This window comes from Strigops habroptila, chromosome 5, assembly GCF_004027225.2.
Source record: "Strigops habroptila isolate Jane chromosome 5, bStrHab1.2.pri, whole genome shotgun sequence".
Taxonomy (NCBI): domain Eukaryota; kingdom Metazoa; phylum Chordata; class Aves; order Psittaciformes; family Psittacidae; genus Strigops; species Strigops habroptila.
In genome coordinates, this window is record NC_044281.2 from 26,600,473 (window position 1) to 26,627,841 (window position 27,369).

The 27,369-nt window shown below is 35.8% G+C and overlaps 1 protein-coding gene across 24 annotated transcripts in view; it reads right to left on the reverse strand.

The window, feature by feature from the left end:
* Positions 1–989: 989 nt before the first annotated feature.
* KCNMA1 (potassium calcium-activated channel subfamily M alpha 1) overlaps positions 990–27,369 on the reverse strand; it is a 511,087-nt gene continuing 484,707 nt past the window's right edge. For 13 of the 24 annotated variants that reach the window (XM_030485710.1, XM_030485686.1, XM_030485685.1 and 10 more), the window contains 5 exons: positions 19,426–19,620; positions 17,760–17,878; positions 15,778–16,002; positions 13,694–13,722; positions 990–7,738 (listed from right to left, as the gene is read on the reverse strand). In XM_030485710.1, coding sequence (XP_030341570.1) covers positions 7,584–7,738; positions 13,694–13,722; positions 15,778–16,002; positions 17,760–17,878; positions 19,426–19,620 — 723 coding nt within the window. In that variant the 3' untranslated portion in view covers positions 990–7,583. The remainder of the gene's footprint in view (positions 7,739–13,693; positions 13,723–15,777; positions 16,003–17,759; positions 17,879–19,425; positions 19,621–27,369) is intronic. The other 11 variants (XM_030485695.1, XM_030485692.1, XM_030485690.1 and 8 more) reach the window with 2 other exon arrangements.

The window sequence follows — 27,369 nt, forward strand, 5'->3', positions numbered from 1 at the left end:
CATTGACTTTTTTCCCCCGACACCTTACCCCCCTCTGAAACACTCTTATTTGCTTAGAAAACACCAGTGTAGCCATTTTATACCAGGTTATTTGCATTAGTTACCTCTGAGATCGGACTAATTAACTATATGTACCTTTTTGGGTTTTTTGGTGCTTAACTGAGTCTCTTGCAGTGCTCTGCTCTTCTTTACACTCCACGAATCAGAATCAAATGAAGTTTATCATACTGTGGTTGATTACAAATCACTGTGGTGGTAGTGCTGCACAAAAGATTAATGATGTCAACTTTAATGACAGGGTTATTTCAAATAGCAGAATGACAGCCACATGCATGCAGTTTTACAGACTCCAAAAGGAGACTAAGTTTTTCTTAAACTTAAAAATATACCTTTGCATGTAGGATTATACAAAGTTCCTGCACTGCAACAGAAGCAGCATAGCCCCAATCTTGCAAATAGCTTTCAAATGTACTCATTATGAGAGATTAGAAAACCTTTGGACTGCTTAGCAAAATTATCAAGGCATTATAATGTGACCTATCAAAGCTAAAAGTGCCATGAGATGCTCTGTTCAACCATGTAAAATAGCTTAATTATACCAGATTGTAATTGTATTTGACTACATGACTGCTGTTAAGGTGATGTCTGTTGTTAGTGCAGAATCGTTCACTTAGAGCCCTCACAGCATCCTCCAGAGCAGCTGATATTAATTATTATTAGGAAGGAGTTGACTCTAGAGAGTGATCAAGAGAGAAAGACAGCTGGATTAGTCTTAATTCAAAGTATTAATAGCATTGATTTTGTGTAAAGTATTATTCATGACTTGGTGATACCTGTTGCATAACTTTATGGGACACAGTCTGTCTCAAAGAGAAAAAAGAAAACACGGTAATCTCTCTTCTTTTAGAACACAAATACATAAATTTTAATCTGAGAAAAATACAAAATGAAACCATGTACAAGTTATGTACAAACTCTTTTTACAGGACAATAGATTTATCACTGGATATTACATATGACAAAGTCAGGTAGATCATTTCTGAGCACCAGCATTTGTTCTCTCTCACCAACCCATAATAGTAAAAGTAAAATGATGAAGTCATACTCCTTTTTCTTGATGAACTTCTAAGTTAAGATGGATAGCTGGTTCTCAGTGTACCCGCCCCATTACCACTCCCAAATTATAACTAAATAGACACGTGTAGCCGTCAAAATATATTGTATATACATGTTTGCATGTGTGTGGTTTTTTTCCCTGAAGGAACAAAAAAAAAACCCCAAACCTATCAGGCTTGAACTCTACAGAAATGCAAAAGTTAAAGTTATATAAACTTTCTTTTTTTGAACAGGGGTTAGATTATTTGCATTGGCTAAGCGTGTGTGTCCCAAGCTATACCATGGCAGAAGCAGCATTTTTTAACTGCTACTTAAGGAAAATTTGAGATAACTTCTGCTGACATTTTCATGTGGTTCCCGTTAGCTATTGTCCAGTCAAAAAAGTGCCCATATGTCAGATTTTTGGTTTCTGAAATACCTGTTTTCTATTACGTGTATTAAAATACCTACATGTCGTGTTGTGTTTAACATTTTTTTTAAAGTTACAAAGATCGCCTCTAAAGCGTATTGACTGAAGCAGTAAAAAGCTTTCTCTCAACCTCACTCAGGTTCTAATTAGATGCAGCGTTACCATGTTTAGCATCTTAAGCCAGATATCATTCTAAATTAGACTCAAAGTGATAAAAATGTATTTTATATTTTCTTCTTTCCCCCTACCCCTTCTCATTTTGACAGTTAACAGTAGTACACCATTATATAAAACAGATACATTAGACCAGCGGTCCTATCTATTAACTTCAGTGGAATTTACTTGGTTATAGAGACTACTGCACATTATAGACTATACAGTTTCAAAGTGACTGCATGTTCTATATCAGAGAATATCTGTGCTGAATAGATATATTACTTATATAAATATAGTTTTGATAAATGCTGGGGCAGAATTGTCAGTACTATAAGCCTGCGTACCATCCTCGGTAGTGGCCACAGCTGAACAGCTACTCTATTCTTTCAATTATTATTTCAGAAGGGGGCTGTACCCACACCTACTAGTTTTGCTTAATACAAAAGTACTATGAACATTATGCTTGCTAAGCTGAATATTAGGAAACCTGCTATGTATATATAACAAATTAAAAAAAAACAAACATCAAAAAAACCCCAAACCAAAGCAAACCACAAAAACTATATCCCCTAAGACTAGGATTTTTCAAACATCCTTAGAATTAAAAAAATAAAGTTTAGAAAGTGCTTCTTCATATGTTGGGGATATTGGTGGTTCACATGGCAGGGAGAGGAAAACAAAAGAAGGAATACAAAGAACTTTCCTTTCCCCTGAATTTTTCTATGCATCTGCCATTGACTTTGATAGGTATTCCCAGGCCAATCCGCTGTAACACAGACAAAGGATTTCTGTTTTTACTTTGTCCTGTTATTGCCTTTCACACACTTGGGTATTTTGTTTAAGCACATTTAAAACTAGAAATGAAAGGTGAGACACACACTTCTTTTGATGCTAAAGAAATTCACAAACAAAATACCAAAATATCACACACACCCTGACCTCAATATGTGTTCATTTCAAATGCACTGTGATCTAGAAGTCTTTACAAACCTGCTTCTTGATAAAACCATTTAAGCTCCTACTCTGTGTTTAACTTGAGTCCATGTGAATCTAGAACAGGGCAGTTGCTAACGTTTATGGATTCACTGGTGAGTGACCAAGAAGTGAAAAGATGCATAATTACCCATTTGTAAATTATTGCTTTTATTGTCATGCATTAGTTTATGCATCCAGTTATTGCAGTAGGTGTTAGATGTAGTTTACACACACAGAAACCCCAACAAAACATGTCCTCTGTGAATGAGAACACACTACTATACTTTCTCCTTCTACTCTAGAGGTCAAGAAATTCAAATCTTCCTTACATGGGCCAAAACCTCCAACAAAAACAACAACTTTGACCACCACCACCCAACAACCTATAATAAAAGGCTATAGACAATACTTTTGTAGTGTCTCTTGGACATTGTATGCAAACTATTTTTCCCTCTTTCCACGTTTGGCTGAGTCCAATTAAGTCTTTTCAAACCCATGCTGCCTGAGCCATTGAGTGGCCTTTTTCTATAGAATTCAAAAGTAGGAGAACAAAATATCTTTAGTATGGCTAAACCTGGCTGCTTGTACAGCCTGTAAGATGCTGAAGACTCATCAGCTCTTTCAAGACACCTGTGCAGCTTAATAAGGCTACCTGGGCTCCTCATTATCTTGAAACTCATGGCCTTCACCCTTTATAAGCAGCACTGGGTTTCCCACCAAAGATGAACTGGAAATAGCTACGTGCTTACATTTGCTTGAGGACCTGGCTGTGTTGCATTGCTCTCACCCCCCTGCTTTCTCTATCCCTATGTTCCTGGCTTTTGGGCAAGTAAGGCTTAGAAGGTTCGTTTGAGTTACAGGTAGAATAACAATGTTGTCCATGAACCTATAACACTGTATAATTCATTGTGCACTAGATCAAGGTATTTGTACTTCCCACCACGTGCGTCCTGCTGATTTAAAAGAAGAGGAGCTGTTAAAATACAGGTGACAGGTTTAGGAAGTGTTTGCAAAGCACAAGGAAAGCTTTGCATCTCTTTTTTTTTCCCTATTATAAATGCATTATATATGTATCATCTTAGAAGCTGCAGTAAGACAGTCACATTGAGGCCTCAAAAATTGCATTTAGATTCTGAATATCTTCTTTTCTTTACACCTTAGCTTTTGCTGTGTTGGGCACTTGCAAAGCAAACAATGTCCCATTGGAGGACAGTTTTGTCCTTTCATCTTAATGCTCATGGGCTTCAGGAAACAAATTAAAATAATAGCCACGAGACAGAGAGACAGCAGGCTTTCTGGCAATGTGGGAGCATGCATGTTCATGGGTGTGAGGAGGGGGCCAGGAGCACACACCTGCTTCAGCAGTGAGAGAGGGTTCTGTAGTATACTCTCAGTGCACCACTAATGTAACTAACAAGAATGGCTGCTTTTTGGTCAAACCAGAAGGAAACAGTAGGTACAATTCCTCCCTGTGGTAGCCTGTAAGTAAGTCAGTCACACATTTTCTTTTTCTTTGTGTCTTTCTTCACCCATCGCCCACCCCGAAAAAAATAATGACCACCTTCTTGTGATGACTCTGTATCAAATACATACCCCCCCCATATATAAGCATGTTTATATCCACACATATGTATATGTGTGTATGTGTAGACATGCATATATGCAAATACAGACACACATTTTATCCAATGCATGAGTTGCCAATAAAAAATAATTGCTTAGCCTGTAATAATTGTGTATACAATTAATGAAAAAGCTGAAATCTACCCCCCACCTTGTTTTTTGAGAAAGGAATAAGAATTATCAATAAATATCAAAAACTTATTCTACATCAGTTGTCACATGGTCTGCCAGCTGCTGCTTATGCCACTTTCCCAGCTACTTGCCCTGGTGTAACTTCATATATCCAAAATCCAAATACTGGTGCTGGCCTTATTTTAGTCTTTAATGGCTAAACTTCAAAGATCTCCAACAGGTTTTCTCCATGATCCTCCATCTAATTGCCAGAAGTCGATCCTCTGTCTTTGATCATCAAAAAGAGGAGTAAGAAAAGATTAATTGCTCTTAGCTTTTCTAGAAATGGGAAATGCAAACTATACCTCTCTGCCTGGCATGCTTTCTACAGGTGGTGTTCTGTCTTTCTATCATTACATACGGAGCCATCTGTGCTGGGAGAGAGCATGAGTGTATGCAGATCTTGTCCTTTATTTAAGTACAATGACAGCATGATATATTTGAGTGGGACAGTTAAACTGGACAGAGACACACACAAACCTTAGCTAAGTAGGGGTGTTGTATTTGCTTCATTAGTATGTTTTATCCAGTGAATGCTCACTTCTGAAGGAAGGACACTCAGAAATGGCACTGTATATGATAAAGTATAAGATAGATGTAATGTTTTATGATGTCCCTACAGTAAAAGACTGGTCTTCTAAGAAAAAAAAAAAATAAAAAATTCACATGTACTTGGTGAAGTTGAACACAAAGTTCAAACATTCTCCTGTACTCAGGACCAGCTTTTTTCACTCTGGTTATAATACGAATGCAGTTCATAAATGAAAAAGGAGCACTGACTTCAAAATAAAGGCTTAACATGACCCAACACAGAAGCTGGATATAAATTATAATGTATCACTAGCTGAAGCAGCATAGATCAGAAGAACTGACCAGAATAATCTTCTGTTTGAGGACAGTGAAATGGGTTAAACATGGTCTAAATAATAATGAAAACCTGCTTAAATTATTTTGTTACTTTGTAGGAGAGTGAAATATTTTAAACAATCCAATTTTACAGCTACTGTATTAACAATTCTTGTATTGTCTTTAAATAGCTATTCTACAAAATGTAACAACAAAGTAGTCACAGTCCAAGAAGTCACTCCAGAATAAACTCTATTAGGTGTTACTATGGTTATATTTGTACTGCAGCCAGTGGACAAACATTAAAGCTGAGATAGTTTAGCCTAAATGTTGGATTATATAGTGGACATCATTGTTTTCACAACAAATTAATCATCTGCTTTGTATTTGTTTGATTCACTGATATTTCTTTAATGATAGTATGTTTTATTGTGGTGTTTAACAATTCTGCAAAATTACAAAGCCTAAAGTTAACTTGCACAATGAAAATCTGTCTTTCCTGATGACTGTGGTTTTTGTTTAATCCTTATTAGCACAGCCTTTTCTGGTTTGGTTTTTTTTGGGGTTTTTTTTTTTTTTGGTGGTGGTTTTTTTTTTTTTGGTCACACAATTGTGTTAGATTGTTGCTAATTTGAGACAGAGAGAGTTACTAAATCATTTAAAACAGCAAATACTTGGGTGGATAGATACTGCAGCACAGATATGAAACATCATATTTTTGTCTGATGGCTATGAAGCTTGTCGGCAACTTTGTGAAACTGCTGATACAAAAGGCACCCATCAAAGGCCTTTTGTAGATTATTGTAATAAATACATTCATTACCTTTATTTTGATTTGGTTATTACTGTATTTTATGTGTGGTGTCCCAACAAAGGAAAAATTGAATTAAAAAATAACAAAAAAACCCAAACAACCTGCCCCCAAAAACCAAACACACCCCCCCACCCAAAACAAAACAAAACCCCAAAAAACCCCCCCAAAAAAAACCCAACTTCTAAAATAAGATGTTACTTGGTTCAGGAATTAACTGAGAACAGCATGTTGTGAGATTACAGAGCTGAGGCTAAGCCAATTTTTAATCCTCAGCTGAACTCACCAAAAGGAGATTCCGTGTGCCTTTTACCAAGGTATGAGCTATCACCAAAGTGCAAAGATCTGGAGCTAAACCTTTATACATATCAGGAAGAATTTGAACCAAATAAATAAACAAGATTGATGCAAGGCTGTCAGCACTTCTGAAGTAAGGAAGCAACAAAATATAGTAGATGTGAAGGTTTATAACTTATGATTTCATGCACTATTTATGCACTCTGGTTTAAAGCACTGTAATACATGGCAAAAGAAGAGGAATTGCCAAGCCTGACTTCTGGAAATTAGCGACTGCTGATGGCTAATGGGAAGTGGAGTGGAATTGACAGATTTGCCATTTATAGAAAGTGCTGCCCAGGAACACATGATCTACATGGTACTCAGTTTAGAGTAGTGATGTTCACTAAGCTAGTGTCGCAGGAGGTTATTGAGGATGCTGGGCTTCTGTCTGTGTATGTGGGCACGTAGCATGGGAGCGGGGTGCAGTGTGTCTGTGGGGGGTTATTGGACCTTAACATAACTGGCAATTAAGATGAGCTGTATATGGTAATAAAACGAAGAATATTTCAGAATGTTACATGTACAAAAATATGACTTTCAAGTTTGAAAATAAATAAGTTCAGTTTATTAAGAGCTGGTGTCAATGCTGAACAAAATACACATCCTCCAGTAAAGAAGGTGAACTGGTTTTTTTTCCTTTTTTTTTTTTTTTTTTTTGATTTACTAAAATACAGGTTGGACCTTTTTTTTTCTTCTTGTAAATATATCATTTGTCTCCCTTAATTACATGTCCTCATAACTGTGACCATCATTCTCCTTTAAGCCAAAGACTGAAGTTTGTTTTTTTAAAATTCTTAGGAGTCTGGCCACATATGCAGGTTTTTATAAGGGAATATACTTGACGATGAAAAAAAAAGAAAAATATATTTTTTTCTAATAAATAAAAATAATTTAAAATGCTAGAGGCTATACACGACTAGTTTTGATTATGTTCATTTATAAATGAAATAGTTTCCAAAATATGTGGAAGCAATATTAAAGGCAGACAAACAATCATCTGTCTACTTTTTATTTTCCCATTAGGCTTGCCCTTCTTAACTTCTCCATCAGTTGTTCAGCATATAAGAGGAATAAATGTCACATCACCATTCATGAAGTTTGTCAGGCTTTAAAAATATAGTTCTGGCCTCGAAGGAGTCAACATTCATCTTCAACTTCTCTGATTGGTGGTATCAAGCTGCTTGTCGATTTATATTGATTGATCTGATTGGCCATGTGAGTGCTCATGGGCTTGATTTGAATGTTTCTGGGATAGGCATTATCCGGCTCATCTGTAAACCATTTCTTTTCTGCTAAGGAGCAAAATGGGTAGAGACAGAATAAGGAGGGAAAATAAGAGTTTTAATTAGTGAAGCACATAAACATATAAACATTTGAAAAAAAAAAAAAAGGAGAGGGGAGCAGCCAGTAAAGTTTTATAGAGAAAAGGCAATCACTAGAAGGTGACCGTGACTAATTACTAGCAGTACAGTGCATTAGATTAATACCTGTGTAAATACTTTTATGAAATGATGATGTTTGCAGATTCAATAGTAGAAGCTAAAGAAAACTTCAATATGATTGTTTGTTGAATGTAAGAGAGCTTTTTTTTTTATGCTCAGGTGAACACCCTCTGATTCATTTATTGAAAAAATGATACAAATAAAGGGCTAAACTGAGAAGCCAGGGAGAGCAGATGGGATAAGGGTAATGCAGAAAAAAGCATGTGGGTCCATATACAGAGGAACACCTAAAGAGTCAGAGGCTACTCTGAACCATTTCAGCCTTGGGGTGGTTGCTACCCCTGGCTCAGAAATCATTCAGGAGAATGTAAAGAATCTCCTGTGAAAGTTGGTCTTAGAATAAACAGAGCTTTCATTCATGCTGCCCGATGGCAGCCTTCCTGCATGGGATGGCCATTATATTGCAACTTAGCAACCTGGCTACTTGGGTACTGCTGAAATCTCCTGTTTGGGAAGTGGTATGGAACACACCTGATGTTATAGATGAGGGGCTCAAGAGTAATCCTGAATGGATTGGTTACAACACATGACAGCAAGGCAAAGGAAGCAAGGTCTTAAAGGGAGATTAGAGAGGAAGCTGTTCCTTTTATATCTTTGGGCAGTGTCTTTTTTCATGAACATAGGAAGAATTTTATGGTACTGATTTAAGATGGGCTGGGAGCAAAGTGGGAACGAGAGAGGATGCTGAGAGGCTGTGGCACTGCAGCCATTTCCTATCTGCTTACCATTGTGACCACTATATTGTGTTGTTTATATGTGGATGTGGACAAAAACTTCCTAAAGTTCACAGAAGAAAAAAAGAATTAAAATAATTTTCTTAAATCCTTTAAAGAGCAATTACTGCTGTCATTTCTTAATTATAGTTGTGCAACTTAACTTTACAAGATAGTGCTATTCAAAGAGTTAGAAAGTCCTGGTTTTAGGATGGCTTTTGGTCATTAGGTGCTTGTGCTTTGACAAGCATTTGTGAACAGGGGCCTCCATTCTCACTTTCCTTCCCCAAATTCCAGGGGCAAGTGTGCAGAGCAGTGGGCACAAATGGTTCTGCAGGTGGGATTCTACAGCTGGGGCATTTTCATTATCACATGCAAGGCTTACCACATCAGAGCTGCTGCTCTTACATGTATGCACTACTTCTCATTCCAGTGGGGAATCTGAAATGCTTTATAAGCTTCAATGTCTCACATAATAAAAACTGCCGCTTTTGCTGACCCCTGAAATGCTGCCATATCTGGGCTAGAATCCAGGTAAGAGTAGAAGGAGTGCTTTTTTTTTAAATAAATAAATGAGTAAAAATAAGCAGAGCAAAATCTACCTTGGAAACCCAAGGATCAAGCACAAAAGCTCAGGAGGTAAAGCTGAGAATAGAAACTGGAAGACCAGGAAGAATACAGGACAAATATCCTGGCATAAATGCACAAAAATAAGCAACTAGCTTTGAAGTTAGGGCCTCTAAACAAGTGTATTGATTTCCAGAATTCCTGAACTTCTCAGTAATTTTTATGCATATGAAATTTAACCACTTACTTATACCTGATATGCATTTTAAGCATCTACATGTAACACTCTCACTTCCCAACAAAAAATCCCAAACTCGTGGGTGTTTAACCCATCTTTTATTTTTTTGTTACTTGTGCTTATACTTTTTAAAAAATTTTAATTGAAAAAAAGGAATTGTATTGATTATTAGTTAGTGGCTTATTACTGAAGGTAAACAAAGCTACTGTATTGTTTTTCTTGTCATTTTCTAAAATGTATTTTAATTCTTTTTAAAACATCCCACTCAATTTCGATCAGGGTAAACAGTTCCCTGATCCCTTAAAGTTGCCTGAGTCTGAACAATGTTCAGCCTCCCATTTCTCTCTCTCGCTCTCTCCTTTACCTATTATAGTTAAGTTCCCTTTGATTTGAACAGATTGGACGATAGGAATTCATAATGTTACATCCTGCACACTGAAGCTAACTGATTAAGTGCTTTAAATTATTCTTCCTGACAGAATGATAAAGTTACAATCTGTTCAGAGATGATCTACAGCTTGCCAGACTCCTACTGCTTCTTTCTACATTCATTTATCTTTTTGTCAAGCAGTTTAAAAAAAAAAAAAGAAAAGAAAAAAAAAAGAAAAAAAGAAGCGCCTCAATTCCATAGATCTTTTAAAGTAATCAGAACCTCTGAATTATTAATGAGACTTTAAGGGAATGGTTCTGATGGGGGCCGGTTTAAGAAAGGTTGTAGTGGAAAAAAATAATCTGGGAATGTGTACACATCAAAATAATTTCAGCTCCATTTAAAAAACCATTTAGTTCAAGTATGACACATGAACCATTACACATTTGTGGAAACCAATTTTATGTGATCTACGATTAAACTAACCTTTCAGAGAGGTGTAAAGTGTGATGGTTATCATGTTTTAAAAGCCTTGCAAGATCACATAAACAATTTCAAACTAAGAGTTTTCTAATGGTTTGTGTTTAAAATGATTTTGAGGCAAGTTAAGCACTGTGAACTTTTATCTCTACCTTTTTTCTTTTAACATACGGTGCACAAACTTTCCTTACAAACTTTCCTTGAATTAACTTGCACCAAGTTAATTCAATAATTAACTTGGTGCAAGTTAATTCAAATCTCATAACAAGAAAGGGAGAACTGTGTGAGTGTTAAGGATCAGAACCGCCCTGTGTTTCTCAGCAGCCAGTGTAAAAGCACTTCCATCTTCCCTGTTTTCCCTGGAATTTTCAAAACAACGCAATTATGTATATGCTAATCTTTACAATGAAACTCATATCCAGGGAGCTGATCTTTAAAAAGACATCACTAGGTCTCTTTATGTCTTTACCTGGCAAGCAATACAGACAAATAATAAACACAGAAACTGGTAGATTCTAATTCCTTTTGCTGGTTGAGTTTTTGGGGGTTTCTTTGTTGGTTTTTTCTGTTGGGTTGTTTTTTTTGGTGGGGTTTCTTTTGGGTTTTTTTTTTTTTGTTTGTTTGTTTGTTTGTTTTTTTTAACAGTGCTGAAACCTTGATCCAGGCATTAGCATCTCTAGAATCAAATGCTTGGGCCAGCTTTACACCTTTCCTGTTCCTTTTCTGCTGTTAAAATTGTCTTTGACCACATTATGACGAATCTCCTGTGAAAGATCACTGACCTCTACACTTACCTTTGAAATGTGAGTTTGACACTCCTCATCTTTACTCTTGGTCACTAAGATATTCCTCCTGCCATTTACTAAATGTCTTTCTTGAATCCCTTACACACTTTTCAGTCTTTTTTCTTATGCTCACAGTCTGACTTTGACATGTCTTCCAGTCTTTTTTTGCATATCTTCAACAAACTACCTACTCTTTCCTTTAAATCAGGCCAGAAAACCCTTTTTCAAGTCTTTAAATATTGTTATTTTCACCAACTTTTTTTTTTGTTCTGTGTCATGTTCAGTCTGTTTCTCTCCCTTGTGGCATATGCATATGGGTCCTTACCAGATAAGTTTCTATATTACAGTGAGAATAGGCATAGGTTTCTATTTTATTTTATTAAGAGTTGTTCAAGCAAGTCCTTGATCTTCCTATGCTATCATCTGGTGGGTTTGGTTTCGACAGCATCATCAGAAAGATGTTGGAACAGCTAAGTAACTTCATGTATCAGAAAGCAGAAAACATTTACTTTTCTCTCAAACACCTGTGTTTACAATAACCTATCAGCATCCCAGTGTGACCATGAAGGTGCTAAAGGCTTCAAGCTCTTATTATACATAAATAAAAATTAGCATCTTGTGTAAGCCTGTTCCCTGCAGCATAAAAAGATACAAATAAATTAAAATGATCAAAATATAGACTTATTCAACTTGCATAAGACTCTAGCAATTCTTTCCAACAGATCTATTATTTTGGTGCTTTAAAATTTCTGTCACTTAATTCTGGACCAAGTAATCACATTTGAATACATGTCACTGTGAAACACCTTCTCTTCTGAGCAAAGGTAAAAAAAGTACTAGCTAAACATGACACAAGGATTTTACTAAATGTGTATTCTCACCATAATCCCCATTTGCCTTACAATTGTTTTAAACATACAATTTTTTCTTTTATGACACTTGCAGTTTCAAATGAGTCTGTATGTGTTTGTGTGCCTCCCCCTGTCCACATAGGTAGCTTGTTTATAGCTAAGCTGAAAATTCTCCCGTGCAATTTCTTCCTGTATGAGAAAAAAGTAATGAAAGTTTCTCCACCATCCGTTCAGCAATTCTTTGTTTGCCAGATGTGTATTTTATGTGTAGCAGGCAGTAAGTAATTTGCAGGAAAAGAAGGAGAGAAGAAAGTAACCTAACTTTCTGTGGTCTTTATTTTGCTCCTAGGCAACTAAATTTTGGGGTCAAAAATGCTATTTTTGACTTGCTCTTGGTGATTCTTTTTGATTTTTTAGACTAGCAAAATTCTTACTTTTAGTAATGGGAATTTCACTGGAAAATGTCTGATTCTGCCAGTTTAGGCCAGTGGCAACCCATGCCAAGAACCTACAGGTTTGCTAGATACGGTTTTGTGTCAACACTCAGATCAACAAAGTTACTAAGAACCTAGTTTCCATTGTCAAAACCATTCCAGGACTGATATAAGTAGCAGGACTTCCTTTCAAAGCTCTAAAATATCATCTCTAGCCATTGGTGCTGCTTTTACACTTTCAAAAACTAACGAGGGTAGTTACTAAGAATGTTTGACTTGGGATAGCTTTCTGAACAAATTAGAGATTTCTGTTACTTTTCAATATTAAAAAATTGACAATGTAACATAGTTAATTTAGTTGATTTCTTATAACATAGTTGATTCCTCTACTTGTAATGTCCAACCTCCCAATTTCATTAGTATATCCACATCAGAAAATCTTCATCGCTGTAAAAAACTATTTATTTGATCAATTTGATGTAGTTAGCAGTGAAATTGCACACTGTATAACTCAAAAGTCAAAACTAAGAATTCTGACTTTAGGACAGAAGAATCAGAATTTACCATGATTTTAAGAATTAAGATCCATAATTAGATATTAGATATTCCCCTTCTGTTGCTTACAAAGTAGACAAGTTGCTTCTCTAATGTACACTGTTTAAATTTTTTTCTGAGCTGCACAGTTATAGAAATACTATTTATTTGGATAAAATCATTACATAGTGTGTGACAAGTGGCTTCATATTAACACCCTTCCTCCTTCTGCTAAATGGAAAACAGATAAAACATTAATGGAAAAGCATTTTGGTGTCAAAGCCATTAACATTCTTCAAAAATGCATAACTGCTCTTGACTATCTTCAGTCAGTATTGCCAACATAAAAAGATGCTCATGAACATACATAGGGGACAGGGGAGTAAAAAGGGAAGGGAGGAAAGGAATTGGAATGAGGAATGGGAAATAAAAGTAATGTCTGTATGAGGGTAGGCATCTTCATTGAGCAGGAACCTGGGTGTTCACAAAAGGACACGTGCAATTACAAAGGCAAGCAGATGACAGGATAAAAAAATAAAACAGGATTGAGCAACAGCAGCAGCAGCAGCAGCAGCCAGTTTTACTTCTGGTTTGGAGGGAAAAAAAAGGGCAAAAGAAAACCAACAAAACAAACAAACAAACAAACCAACCAATAACTGAATAAAGTTTGTAACTATTTTTTTTTTTTAATTTCACAAGTTTTCACAAGGACAAAGTTATAGAAGAAAACCCACAGCAGTTGCTAGGTCATGCAGAACCATTAATTGTCATACCTTGGCCCATTCTATTCATCCTTGTTGCACTTTAGAAAAAGAAGTAAGCTATGTAAGTTTTACAATGCTTTTAAACTGTCATATTTCCTGTTGAGCACTTTAACTGGCACATCCTTGTAGTAATAAATATTCTTAGGGCAAAACATGATAACTTTCTTTGAGAAAAGAAACACACGAATTTGTCTTTAGGATGAGGAGCAACTGTAATAGACTCATTTGTGGGGAAGCATCCATAATTTGCAATGTAGTTCACTGATAGGACATACAGCTGCATTTGAATGCACACGCACATATATACTGTATTCCAATCATTATGCTTGACACTGCACAGTGGTACTCTCTGCAGCCCACTTAATATGGTTCCAGGTTTTGTCAGTAAAAGTGCTTGGCTTCATTGTCAATTCACACAGCAAGCAAATCTTCAGAATTATCATGCTTGGGAAGGGAAGGGTAGAAAACAACACTAACCATAAAAGCACCTTGTCTGGGTTGGCAGTTAAAATGCTAATCATTCCCACATCCAAGTATTTATTCCCTGTCTGCATGCTTTCTTGCTGGGTAGCCAGGGAAGGTGGTATGTGTTTCTGGCCTCCCTACCCTGGGAAACTCTTCATACCAGCTAGACCTACTTCTATATTTCAGAAGGTTGGCATTTGAAATTCAAAAAACAAGCTTGAAGTATCATTTCTATGATTATCTAGAATAGGTTCCTTTTCACTACTTTATTTAATTCCCTGCCACAATTTTTGTTTGGCTAGATGTGTCATTGCTGAGAATCTGCAAGAACCAAATTCTGACAAGAGTCTAGAACATGATGCCTCAGCACAGTGAGTATTTCCATACCAGCCCTCTTGCTTTGCTCATTAGCTGTCTAGGGCACAGCAATTTTTCTTCCCAAATGGGAAAGACCTTAAAGGCACTCAGTTGTCTTCCCCTGTCGTCCTCCATACTGGTATGCACCTGTTGAAAAGAACCAGGTAGAACATGCAGCAGGATTTCTAGAGGTTCGTCACATATTAGGACTCTTGTTGGAAGATTTATACCACTACTCTATCTTGGCAAAGTTAAACTACCATCTGGGGAAAGGAACAAAGTCCCTTGAGATCTGATACTTAAGCATAGAAAAATGCTTGCTCTTTTCTGAACATTATTTATTCTGTACATAAGGTGACTAATTCACCTTTTAAAGATGTAAAAGTCCCAGGAAGGCAGTTTTTAATGACTTACATCCAATATTTATGATACATATGGCTTTTTATCCCAAATGTCAAAAGTGAAAGAAAATATAGCTATTCATGTGGCAGTATAAATAGACAGAATAATAATTTAATATGCAATTAGATTCTTTCTAAACTTAAATTAAACCATTGGAGTTTTACAACTCCATGCCCAGACAATTTCAATGTTAAAGGGAAAAGACACTATCTCCAAAAGGCTACTATTTTAGAGAAAGTCCTTAAACAAGCAGGAAAGTCCCTGATGTTGCTTTGGTATAAAGCAGATGCGTAGCAATAATCTATACAATGAGTGTAAGCCCTATACAATATAAGCTTTAAGAGTGAAAAATCAGTAGGATTTTTTTTTTTTTCCCAATGGGTTAGTTTTATAAGCTTCAAATAAATGTAGCAACTCCTGTAAATATGAATATAAAAAAACCTACTGAAACATACATCAACACTTCTGCACTAAATTACTTTCTTTGTGTGACTGTGGCATCAAGAGCAAGTGTTCATGTTAAATACACTCTATTTTCTGATATGTAGAGTAACTGCAGTGAGTTATTTATGTTTTCAGTGTGCCTATGAGTTTAGAATTTTTTTTCTCCCCTAGCATCATAAATAACTTTTGGTCCGTCTGCTTTGTTGCTGTTGTGCTTAAGGGTTTTATGGTGGTGAAATAAAAATGAAAATCACATGCACACTGTCATACATATGCAAAATATGTGTACGAAAAGGGAAGAACTCCATGGGAAAACGGGGAACATTACTGCTGGAAACGTTAACTGGGGAGTATGGGTGGTGAATGCAAGTTTCACACACAGTGGGAGCAGGTACACGTATCAAAGTCTATCTTCCTGCACGTACTTCTGTTTTTCCCGTGAATCCCTAGTCTTGGTGCGATTCGGTCGGTTTGCTGTTGATGGGATGGAGTGAACTGACGAGCTCTTCTTGCTGGAAGAATAGGAGGAATGGGAGGAATGAGAAAGACTGGCCCGAGACTGGCCAGCGTTGTGGTCAAATTGCATCAAACAGAAGATCAAGTCTGTCGGCACAAGCTCAAATTCATACGGTGGGTTTGTGATAACGTAACTGTAAAGAAAGGAAGAAAGAAAAGAAGAAAGAAAAAAGAAAGAAAGAGAAAACACATTTAGATTTGTACTAAAAAAATTCTTCTAGAGTTATCTCATGAACATTTACCCAGATTTTTGCATTTCTGTTTCCTTCAGTGTGTACCTAATTTCGGTTCACATAATACCCATTACGATTTAGGACCTTCTTATGTCAGATATCTCTTTCTGTATGTTTTCTGTTGCACAGACATACTGAGTACGATGTTCTTCAAGTGAATCATGTCATGATTTTTCAGAGAAGACACGGTACAAATCACTCTCCTTTCACTAGTTGCACCATAATGCAATGACTCTAGCAAACAGATTTACATATTGACAAAAACCAGTAACATACCCACCAGCAATGGTATTTAAAAGAACGTCTGAAAGGCAGGGATGCAGTTATATTTAAATACATATTTACTAGATATTTAATAAATACTTAAATACTGACAGTAGAGCAAGGGATATAATTATTTGTTTGGATTGTGACTGTAGATAAAACAAATTAAGTAAAATGTATCAGCAAATTTGTGGTGAGGTTAATTTTGTTCATTCATTCCACCTGTACATTCATGGCCTCAAAAAGCACTTATAAAGAGAAATCTGCACATCCAAGAATCCAGCATTGCTAAGTATACATTCCAAGCCTGAAATAAAAACTACCCATTTCACGAATCCCCACCTCCAACTAACGCCCTTTCAGGGTAGGAAGGGCTTATAGACCCTGCTGTTAAATTTTTTCATGCATGTGAAAAACATATTTGAGCAAGCCGATGGGCATTTTCTGTCCCAGCAAGAAATGAGTAAAAATTGATCACAAAGCTCATCACTTCTCTTCAAATTAATTCAGTGCTGGTAAGAAATCTGCTTAGCTGCCTCAGGGACAGAAGTCACTTATTAATCCAACAAATAATCCCAAATATAGCAAGTACAGTGTAAATCTAACCTGAAAATATTTTTTTCTCCCCAATTTGTCCAAATACAGAAGAAACCGCTTTAGTAGGCTGCAGGGTTGTTTATTGCCATGTTCACCCAATAATGATGCTTTTTTGTAGAGAATGAAACAGTAACAGATGGTAGATTTGCGATTGTTCTGGTATGGGTCTGTGTGTGTATTTCTAGTGGGCACTTAAGACACATTTCAAGTAAGCTGCTAAATAGCCGCCAGTTTGAAAGATGCAAATGTGTCTGCTCTATTAAAAGCACTGAGGTCAGCCTTGGTGCTACTGAAGTAAAAATACAGCCTAGCAAGAGAAGGGTTTCCATTTACTGGAAGAAATTATGATCAGATACAGACAGTACCAAGGGAAAGCCCATGGGAGTATTTTTTGAGCATTCAGACAAAAGAAAGTCTAGCTACTATAATCTAAACTATTATCCAGTAACTTACAGCTGATTATATAAGCAAACTGAAGTCCTTTCCTTCTATGCAAGCAGTGGATCATCATAAATCAAACAAGACAGAGATATGTTCTGGAAATTTACTTTAAAATTTTTTTGTTAAAATTAGCTGAAAACGTATGCTATGATAGCCAGCCTAAAGCTGGCTTAAGCTTAAGCTGAGCTCTTAAGCTCAGCTAAAGAGTCATCATTAAGTCCCCAAAGAGTTAGCTTTTGTGGCAAAGTTATGTAAAAAATAGAGAAAGCTTTTTTTTAGATTTATTACACTGGGATCTTCCTCACTTGAAGACTGAAGAACAGTGAAGCAGAGATGTTCTGAAAGACTGGACTTACCGTTTAGTGCATTGGCTGGGAGTACTTAGATGTGCATCCCTTAATCGATAAATTCCAAAGCAAAGCATATTGTATGTTTTTAATGCTTTACAAAATAGATCTCCATAACATCCTCCATCCTAGAAGAAAACAAGAGGGGAAAAAAGAGAACAGCACTTTTCTTTCCTTTCTTTTCTTTGTTAACACAATGTCAGGTAACAAGATTTTCAGTATAAGCCTGTACAAAAAGGACAATATATAGACAGTCTGTTGTTTGTCACAAATGAGAATCTTTTACTCAAGAAAATGACTAATCTAAACTGTTTTATTTCAAATAAGTAATGATGTAAAGTGATCATTATTTTGGAGAACCTTGGTCCATGAAATGATCGTAAATTGGAAAGAGTGAGTGGTTTGCTTTAGGCTGGAAATACAAACTTTGGTACCAAACAATGCATATTCTACAAATTACATTAACTGTGGTATTAAGATTTTTTAGTATATTTGACTCTTTTTTGGTAGTAGCCATACTGTCATCTAGACAAATATATTTGTTGGGGAGCACAACAGAAATTAGAGTTCTGAGGGGTTAAAAGAGAAATAATATATCTCCCACTGTGAAATAATGATGAAATGTATGTCATATTTCATAAATAACCTAAAATATTTTCATTAGGAAAAAACCCTAGATTTCATAGTTTCTATATTTAAAATATCGATTCTTAAGTAATGATGAGTGCTACTGCATTCTACCTTCACCGATGTAGTGCAATTGAGGCTCTGGCAAAATAGCATTTGAAGGATTGGTATTGCTTGCTTTATTTGTGGAAACATAACACTGCTGCCCAAGTGTTCTGATGAGCTGTTAGTCTCAGCTATGAATGGACTTCTACATGAGCTGAAAGGCTGTTTACTTCTGTGTATCCTCATCACCCCTAATCCTTAAACTGGGATTCCATGTCATTTCTGTGAAGAAGGTCACTCCATTCATTTCGAACAGAGCTGGTGAACACAAGGTTAATTTAAGAAATATCGAATCCTGCATGACCATTAAAGTGAAGTGGGTGCTTTGGGATTTGCCCCAAGATTACAAGATTTCGTCCAGAAAACATTTCTATATACCTTTTTATGCAAATGCACTGTTTTTTAAAGATGGTTTGTTTATTTGGTTTTGGGTTTGGTTTGTTTTGGGTTTGGGGTTTGTTTTTTTTTTACTTCATTCTTAGGATAGTGGAGTCAAAATGCCAAAAAATTAGGGTTTTGCAAGAATTCTACTTCATCCAGAAACAGCAGAAAACAAACATTATAGGGTTTTTTTTTCAAGCTAATAGTATATTTTAGGCAACAACTAGAAGCTCAGTGAAAAAACTAAGCTTATCAAAACTCAACAAAGGTATTGATATTGTTCATGTTTACAATAGATTATTGTTAGGATGGTTACGTCGTCTGAGTCAGCTCATCTATTTCTAGCTGACAACTAAGAGCCACAGGATTTTCTGTATGAAATATCCGGGCAAGGAGTTTGGGAAGTCATATAGCTTCTCAAAAAGCGTAAGAGCAAAGCTGGGCTCTATTAAATTAAATAATAGAAATTATACACTAATTAAGACAGATTCTTCATTCAGTCTGAGAGAAAACAAATAGATTGCAGACCAGCCTCGGTCCTACATTTCCCTTGTGATCTTACCCCTAGGTCTGCAAACGGCCCATCATACAAAGCCAATTGAGCAACTCGACACCTGTCCCTGTTTGCAAGTGTCTGGGGCGTGCTGTAGCCTCCTCTCAATGCATTTTCCTCAGCAATCAGTGCTTCCAGCTCTGGTGTGGCTCCTCCTGTTACCAATGTCCGTATCAGTGTGAGGATATTGTCATTGAAGTATGTCTGCAGAGATAAAAGAAAGCTCTTTAAGCAAACACCATTAAAGTCACAACCGAAGACATCCAAATTACAACTTTTCTGTGTTTCTGCTGTTTAAAGTTCTTGGCTGTCTCTTCAAATAATTTTATATAGAAAGTGAAAAGACAGCAGCCTCCAATTACTCTATTTTCTTCTATCCCATTAGGCTCCTATACTAGATCCTTCCTTTTAAACACCAATTCAGGCTGATTTTTATTAAAGTACAAAAATTTGAATGATTTATGTTTCCTATAATTGGTGTTAGTAGTGATGCAATGACTGCTTTCCTTCTCATTGCCTTCATGTCTAATAATGGGCTTTAGGACATGTAATTGTAAAATTCAGACCGCATTTAAAGCTTACACAGAGTAGACTGCCTTTTTACTCTTGTCACCAATTCGTTGGGGAGCTGCCTTTGTGCTGCAAATGTCATTACTTATTACTGTGGCTGGACTCTAGCAGTCTAACAATGTATTGTACTAAACATCTTATTACAAGACTTGACATTGTTCAGACATAAGCATGTATCAATTAAACATCTTGAGTTCATCCCAGATACATGTACGATGAGTCTGGGATCCTGGTGGTCCTTTTAAAAAACTCTAGGGTATAGGGTAAGTGTGGTTTATTAGTGAAGATTTACTCCACACTGACATTTTGCCAGCATCTGTAGCATTGCTGGTCTGTCATGCAAACAATGGGTATTTTAAATATTCATTTAATGCCAGATGAATGACTTTCAAGTTCACTTAAAAGTATACTGGTATATTTCAGAGATACTCAGTTAAATATCTGCAATGTAATCTACTGGGCATAAAATAACTTTTTTTTTTTTTTTTTGGTTCATTCAAAAATGAACAAAAAAAGGAGACACCATCACTTACAATGTCACTAATGTCTGTGTTTTCAGAAGCTTTGCAAGCATGAGGGACATGTGAGAAGAAATGTGAGCTCACTGTAGAGTACACAGGATTGACGTTACTGGATTTGTGGATTCCATTACTAGATTTGTGACTAGGACTTCGAACAAATGTCTGTAATCCAACCAAGTAAAAATGAATACTGAAGTCTCAAACAGTGCTTGTTTTCCAAAGATATACTTTTTAAATAGTACTTTTCATTAAATTCATTCTTCTATCCATGTAAAGTAATTGTATTTAACACATGGGTAAACTGAGGTACAGGTTGAAATATTTTATCCTGAGATCAAAAAGCAGAACTGGCTTCCTATCCATGTTACTTTGATATTCTTTCTTTGTATAATGAAACCAGTTCTATTGTTTACTTGAGATGACGGATAAAAAGGGTAGCAATGTTTTTCACTGTTACACTGAAGTTTCATAACTTCAAGCTTTTCTGCTTATTTACATATATGCCATTCACCTGTTGACTAACTTAAAATTAGATGAACCTATTGGTATTTTTATACATGCCCTAAAGCAAATATTTGCATCTCATCAATTCCATTTATTTTAAATTAGCCTGGGTAAGGCACTACATATTTTAAATACAAAGCGTAGTGTAAAGAGTTGTTGTCCGACATCAGCAGGTGTTCAGGAAGATTCAGTTAGTCTAAAACAACAGCTAATCTCAAATCAGCTCTTCCATTTCTGAATACACTGTATAACAATTCAAGTGTAATACTCAAATCCTTCTTAACATATAGAAAAATCAATGTGACCCCTTGCAGGAATGTAAGTCTGGAGTGATTACATGACGTTTAACAGGAATTGCCATGGTGAGAGAGAGAAGACATTCAGTCATGATTGTTTATTCTTCAATTACTTCTTCCTTGATGTCCCTGAGGTGACAATCAGAGTTGCCCTCTTTGACAACACTTCTCATTGTGCTATACTTTTCCAACATGGAAGTATACTCAGAATAAAAACAATTGGCATTAAGCTTAGTCTCTTTTCTTAGTGCTCGTCAGTGTATGCTATATACCACTCAGAACTAAAATAATTAGCACAATTCCATTGCTCCTGCACTTGGGTAGTAATGTTGCTTGACATCAGTTGCATCAATATAAAGTCAAATTCTGCCAGATCTAGATGTTGGAGGCACTGCAACTGTAGAAGCTTGAAAAGCTCTTTCAGTCAAAATGTGCTACAACATATTCTATATGGCACTTAAAGCACACACCTTCACAAAAGCATACCATTTTATGCAATAGTCTCTTTTATCATGCCTTCCCCACTCTTCTATTCAGTATTTTTGATTATTTTTCTTCTCTGAGTAGTGGTATTTAGTATTATTCAAAAAAGGTATTCTCAGTTTTACATCTTTAAGATAGAAGAACACGAAACAAAAGTAAAGCATATCTTCATTGGTAGATTTTTCAAGACTGGTTTGCAATGAGGCCAACTATGGTATGAAATGTTCACCTGCTCTAAGATTGATGGATGCTGGTTCATGCAAATTAGCCTGTTTTTATAAACTGCTGACTTGCACTGTTTGGTAAAACAGGCAAAAGTCTAAAATAGTACTAATAATTTTATTACTCTTTAGGAGGTATCATTAGGCCAGCATTCACTGTATTCCAACTCTTTATCTTTATCCTGTAATTCAAATTATAGCAACTATAGCCAGAATCCAAGATATAAACACATATGCTCTGAGTTCATCTGAATTTTGTGCTGTGCAAGTGCACAATCACCCCTTATCATAAATTCAGTTGTAGCTTAATAGACCATGATCTACTAAGAAATTATACTGTGGCCATATTGCTCATTTTACTACAGATCTCATATTAAACCAAGAAATGAAAGAAGCAGTAAAATAACGTATCAAGTCAGGCACCTGTCACAAATTCATTAATACAAATATAATAAAATACCCCTCTTCCTCAAACTCCAGTGTAATTAAGACATAATGGGCCCGATTCTGACGTACGTCATGTGCCAACCGGGAGTAACTCTGGGAGCCATATACTACTATGAAACTGATGCAAATGAGAAAAGAATCAGGTCTATTGTCGATGGAACAGAATGCTGTCACAGAAGAAAGGCTTCCCACTGCTAGACAAATGTTAAGGCAAGGCTGAGACTCTTATTAGCAACGGATTCAACATTTATCTTGGAACAATGGCTTAATTTGAGTTTCACACCGTGACTGATGTGGATGTCACCATTGATGAGTGAGTGCAGCCAAATTATGTTTTTTAGGGTTTTGCCATCTATGAGTGAAAAGATTCCAACTTTTAGGACAGACTGCTCCGGCATTGCAACAGATCAGAAAACATCCAACCATAAGCAAGAAAGGATGGGTGAATAAGGAAACTGTAACTTGTCACCTTCTGCTGAATAAGGTTGCTTCCTCCTGTACTAATACACTCCCCAGGAAAAACCCAGTTATCCATAATTTCAATTGTCACAAAAATCAGACTCATTACCTCTTGTCAGTTTGGAACTGGGGAACACTGAAAAGCAGAATTAGTTGATATCCATTTCCTTCAGAATAATAATACACTGAAATTAATTTGAGAGTGATCTTCTACTTGCTCACTGGGATGGTACATGGCCTGGATATGCCAGTACTTGTAAGAAGCTGATCTACAGAATGTCTTTGGAAAGGTGCTGTTGTACTTAAAGTAACAAGACACTTTCCAGTGATGGCAGTAAATCCCTTTTGTTGACTGTAAGATCATAACTGAAGAAATACTTGTTTGATGCTGCCATTAACTGAGCCCAACACTGGACACCTGTATGACATTGCTATGATCGGCATCCTGAATAAGAATATGAAATAAGTGTTGTCTAAACACAGAAAAAAGGAAATGCATCATACACACTGAAACTGGGTAAATAGCAAGGAAATTCTGACATAGATATTTGAGCTAGCAGTGCCACCTAGCCTATGCTCCAGAATTGTAGCACAGCTCTTTCAAATGTTTTGGGGATGCTTTCCCATTTGTTCAACCATTTTTTAAAGTATAATTATCAGAGTGCTTATGTTTTGCAGTTAATGCTGTCAAGTCTTTTAAACTAATTGGTCTTTTACAGAAAATTTAACTGAAAATTAGCACATCTTTTAATAATGTTGCTTTAATTTTAACAGCACTTTGCTTTTCATTCAGAATTACTTTAAAATTATCATTTTCTAAGTCATATCTGCCATTTTTTTTGTGTTTCTAGTGGGGTTTTTTATGGTTTTCTTTTAAGAAGACACCTCCTCCAGTACATTTGGTTTTTAACATTGCTTTCAAACAAATATTGTAACTTTGTTTTCTTTTTCAGTTGGAGGAATTCTGTTGAATGAATGGTTTATATCCAAACCTGAGGAACAACTGAACTAACATTGCTAGCTTATACCAATAACAAAACAGCATTTGAGACAGAATCAACAGCAGAAAATAAATAACAGCATTTCACAGTTTGAAAATCTGTTGATTCTCAAGATACTGTTCAAGCTTTAAAGAAGCTTGGGACACTTTACGTTACAAGATGCTGCTTGCTATTCCCATTAACCAGCTTGCATAAAAAATAGTCTTGTTTCAAAATGTCCATATCAGAGGTTAGAACAGTTTCTTTTATGTATAAATAAGGCTGTAAGGATCCCTGAGGGAGAACTCTTGAGTAAGGGATATACTGAAAAGTTATTTTTAACTGTTTTAATTTTGTCTTCCATTCTGTGCTTTCGTTTATATGAAGAAAAAAATAGCATTTAGTATTATAGAACAAAAATTAAGTCCTAAAGTTCTAGAACAAGGAAATAAATTCTAGGATATCAGATGTTAAATAGTATAATCCATTTCTGGAGATCCTTGCCTCTAACAGCACCACTCCAACAGTATATCAAGTTTATTATCAGCAGTACGCATGGGAGGGATGCCAACCTGCCAGAACTTCTGTGGTTCTCATAGCCTCAGTGCCAAAAGGAATAACAGAATCTTTGGCTCTTTGGCCAGCTGTTCAAACCTTTGAAGGTACTGTGTGTTGATAAAACTGGTTTCGTTGCACGCACAGGATTTTCTTGAATAACTATCTCAACAAGACCCAGAAAAGGAAAAAGTACTTCTCAAAAATTTGCTTGTCTTAAGCTATCCTATGTAATGTAGCTTTCTTACAGCTGAAGATAAACCTTTTACAAAACACCCACATTATCTAAAAAACGCTTCTGATCCCATGTCTTTTAGTACCATTCAATTTGGTAATGAGAATGTGCTTTGCTTTTCAGGAGTGGCACCACCTGGATACTGACAGACTACATATACTCTTTCCCTGGGTTTGCATATGTTATGACAAAACAAATATTAATATATCATTCATGTCTCTGATGCCAGTAGACGTCTCTTCAAAGACATAATAATGACTAGCTGGTGCTATTTAACAATAGCCACTGCCACACTTAAAACATGAACCATGCCTACAGTCTTCACAGAGAGTACAATAATGCACTTTAACCAAAGCCTGGAGAGACCACTGTTACCAACTCATCGAAAAGACAATGTAGTTTTTGAGTTCATTATTGTCTTCTGAGCAATGATCTTTGAGCTGCCATACTGTGAATCATAGGCTTGTGGAATGTATTGCTTTCCCACAGAGGACAAACTGTGTGTAGATAGTGGGTAGATAGCATTTTGAAAAGTAAACCTCATTAAGCTTTTAACGTTTGAAATAAGAAAACAAGAGACAATTTCGAATTTGTAATATCTAATACTGTCATCTTATAGGAAATAATGCTAAACTGGCAGAATGTAATGATCTTCAGCATTCAGTTTTGAATCAGAAAGTGACCAAGCATTTTCTAATCTGTGATTCATGAGTAGGGTTTAGTCCACTACTTATATATTAATAAAATTATGAGAAAGAAAAAAAGAATTAAACACTGATCAATACTATTGAATTACTATTATTCAATAACTGAACACTTTAGAAATTTATTTATAATATAATTTATACTTTTTTTCTATATACATACATCTATATGTATGTTTCCAATTACCTGCAAGTCAGAAAGAATACTGTGTGTGTGGATATCATTCTACTTTCTAATCTTTCTTACACCACTGTAAGAATAGATTCGTTTTTAATGGCACACAGTTCATGCATTGTATGTTTGTATTGTAGACCGTGTAAGGAATTTGCATTCCAGTAATATCAACAGAGATCATAAGTTGGAATTTTCTATGAAAATTAAGCAATAAAAAAACATGAATCACAAAGTGGATCAAATAATGAACTATATCCTTGTCTCCAAGTGAGCTGGCACAGGTCAGCACAGTGTGAATTATTTCCTTTTTGCAGAATTCCTGCGCAATTAATAGAATGAAAGCATGACTGCAAATCTCATGATTTAGTTAGGATTTGGGCTTCAGTTTGCCAGTACTGGCTCTAAATCAGGTAGGATATATAGAAGCTGGTCCCTAAAAACAAGAGTACTCTAGGGGGAAAAAAAAAAAAGAATAAAAAAAAGAAAGAGGTAATATAGTGCAAGTAGATTAGTTTGTGTGAGAAACACTCTTTTCCTTGGAGAAGAAGTGAAAGGAGAATACACCATTCCCATGAGAGTAGGGATAGTTAAGGGGAAACATTTCACACATCTTACACTTTCTGAAGGGTCAGGAAGAATTGTACTTTTCCAACTCTTTACAAGGCCTTTGAGGAATGAAACACTGCCACCGATCACCAAAGTGGTGAAAGAAAAGACAAAATGGTGAACAATGCTAACTGACTGTACCTTTGGCTTGTCGTCTTGATTAGTATTTTTTCTAAGTAAGTTAGAATTTTCTACTGTTGTTATCACATTTAGTTCTCTGGCTTCAGGCTGCACTGTCCCTGACATATAATATGATCACTTAGATGTGAAAATGTTTGAAAAAAAGACTCTGTTGAAGAAAGGAATTGCAGATGTGGAGGGGCATGGTGTCAAAAACTAAAAGTTAATAAAAGCAAGCAAAACCTAAAAATATTGTGAGGATCATGTGATGAGTTCCAAGTAAAAATTTCTGAAGACATTTTCTACATATTTCTTATTGCCTCACTACTATTTACATGATATACCTTTGTACAAGAAAGCAATGATGTCCACAACATTTTGCTCTCTTTTTGTGGTGATGCCAGTGGCAATCAGAAGAATTAACCTTACTTTTTCCAAGATTCTGGAAGTGCCCTACTGAACTGTTCATTCAGAGACATTAATTTAGTTAGTAGTGTGAGTAGATAAACAACTCTCATTTTAATAATTTGGAACATGTTAAACTATTCTCATTTATAATGTGAAAATGCTAAATATTTTATATAGAGAGATTTTAATTAGAGAAGGTACATAGTTTAAGTGTGCTTGCTTAGGCTTTCTGAATTTGTCACGTATGCAAAATATGGCCAATAACATTAAATAAAAAAGTATTTTCTGAGTTCATTGCAAACTCCTAGACTGCATTAGAATAAAAATTCATCAGTGTAGACAGATACTATTCATCTGTAGATGAAACATGCATGTAATAAGCCAAGAATAGATGTATGAAATACAGATATGCAAATATGCAATATGAATATTAAATAATAAAGTTCACTATGATTTTTTCTTAAAAGCAAAAAGCTTCATTCTGAATTTAGGTGAAGGTCAGACTTTGCTCCTTTAAGGAAATCTATTTGCTCATTTCTAATATTGTATGGGGTTTACAGCAGATGATTCTGAGCACTATAGAATATTATTCCATGGAGAGCCTATGCTCAGATTTTTAAAAGACTATGTTCTTGCTACATCTAGCATGGCACAAAACTGGTCTGAAAA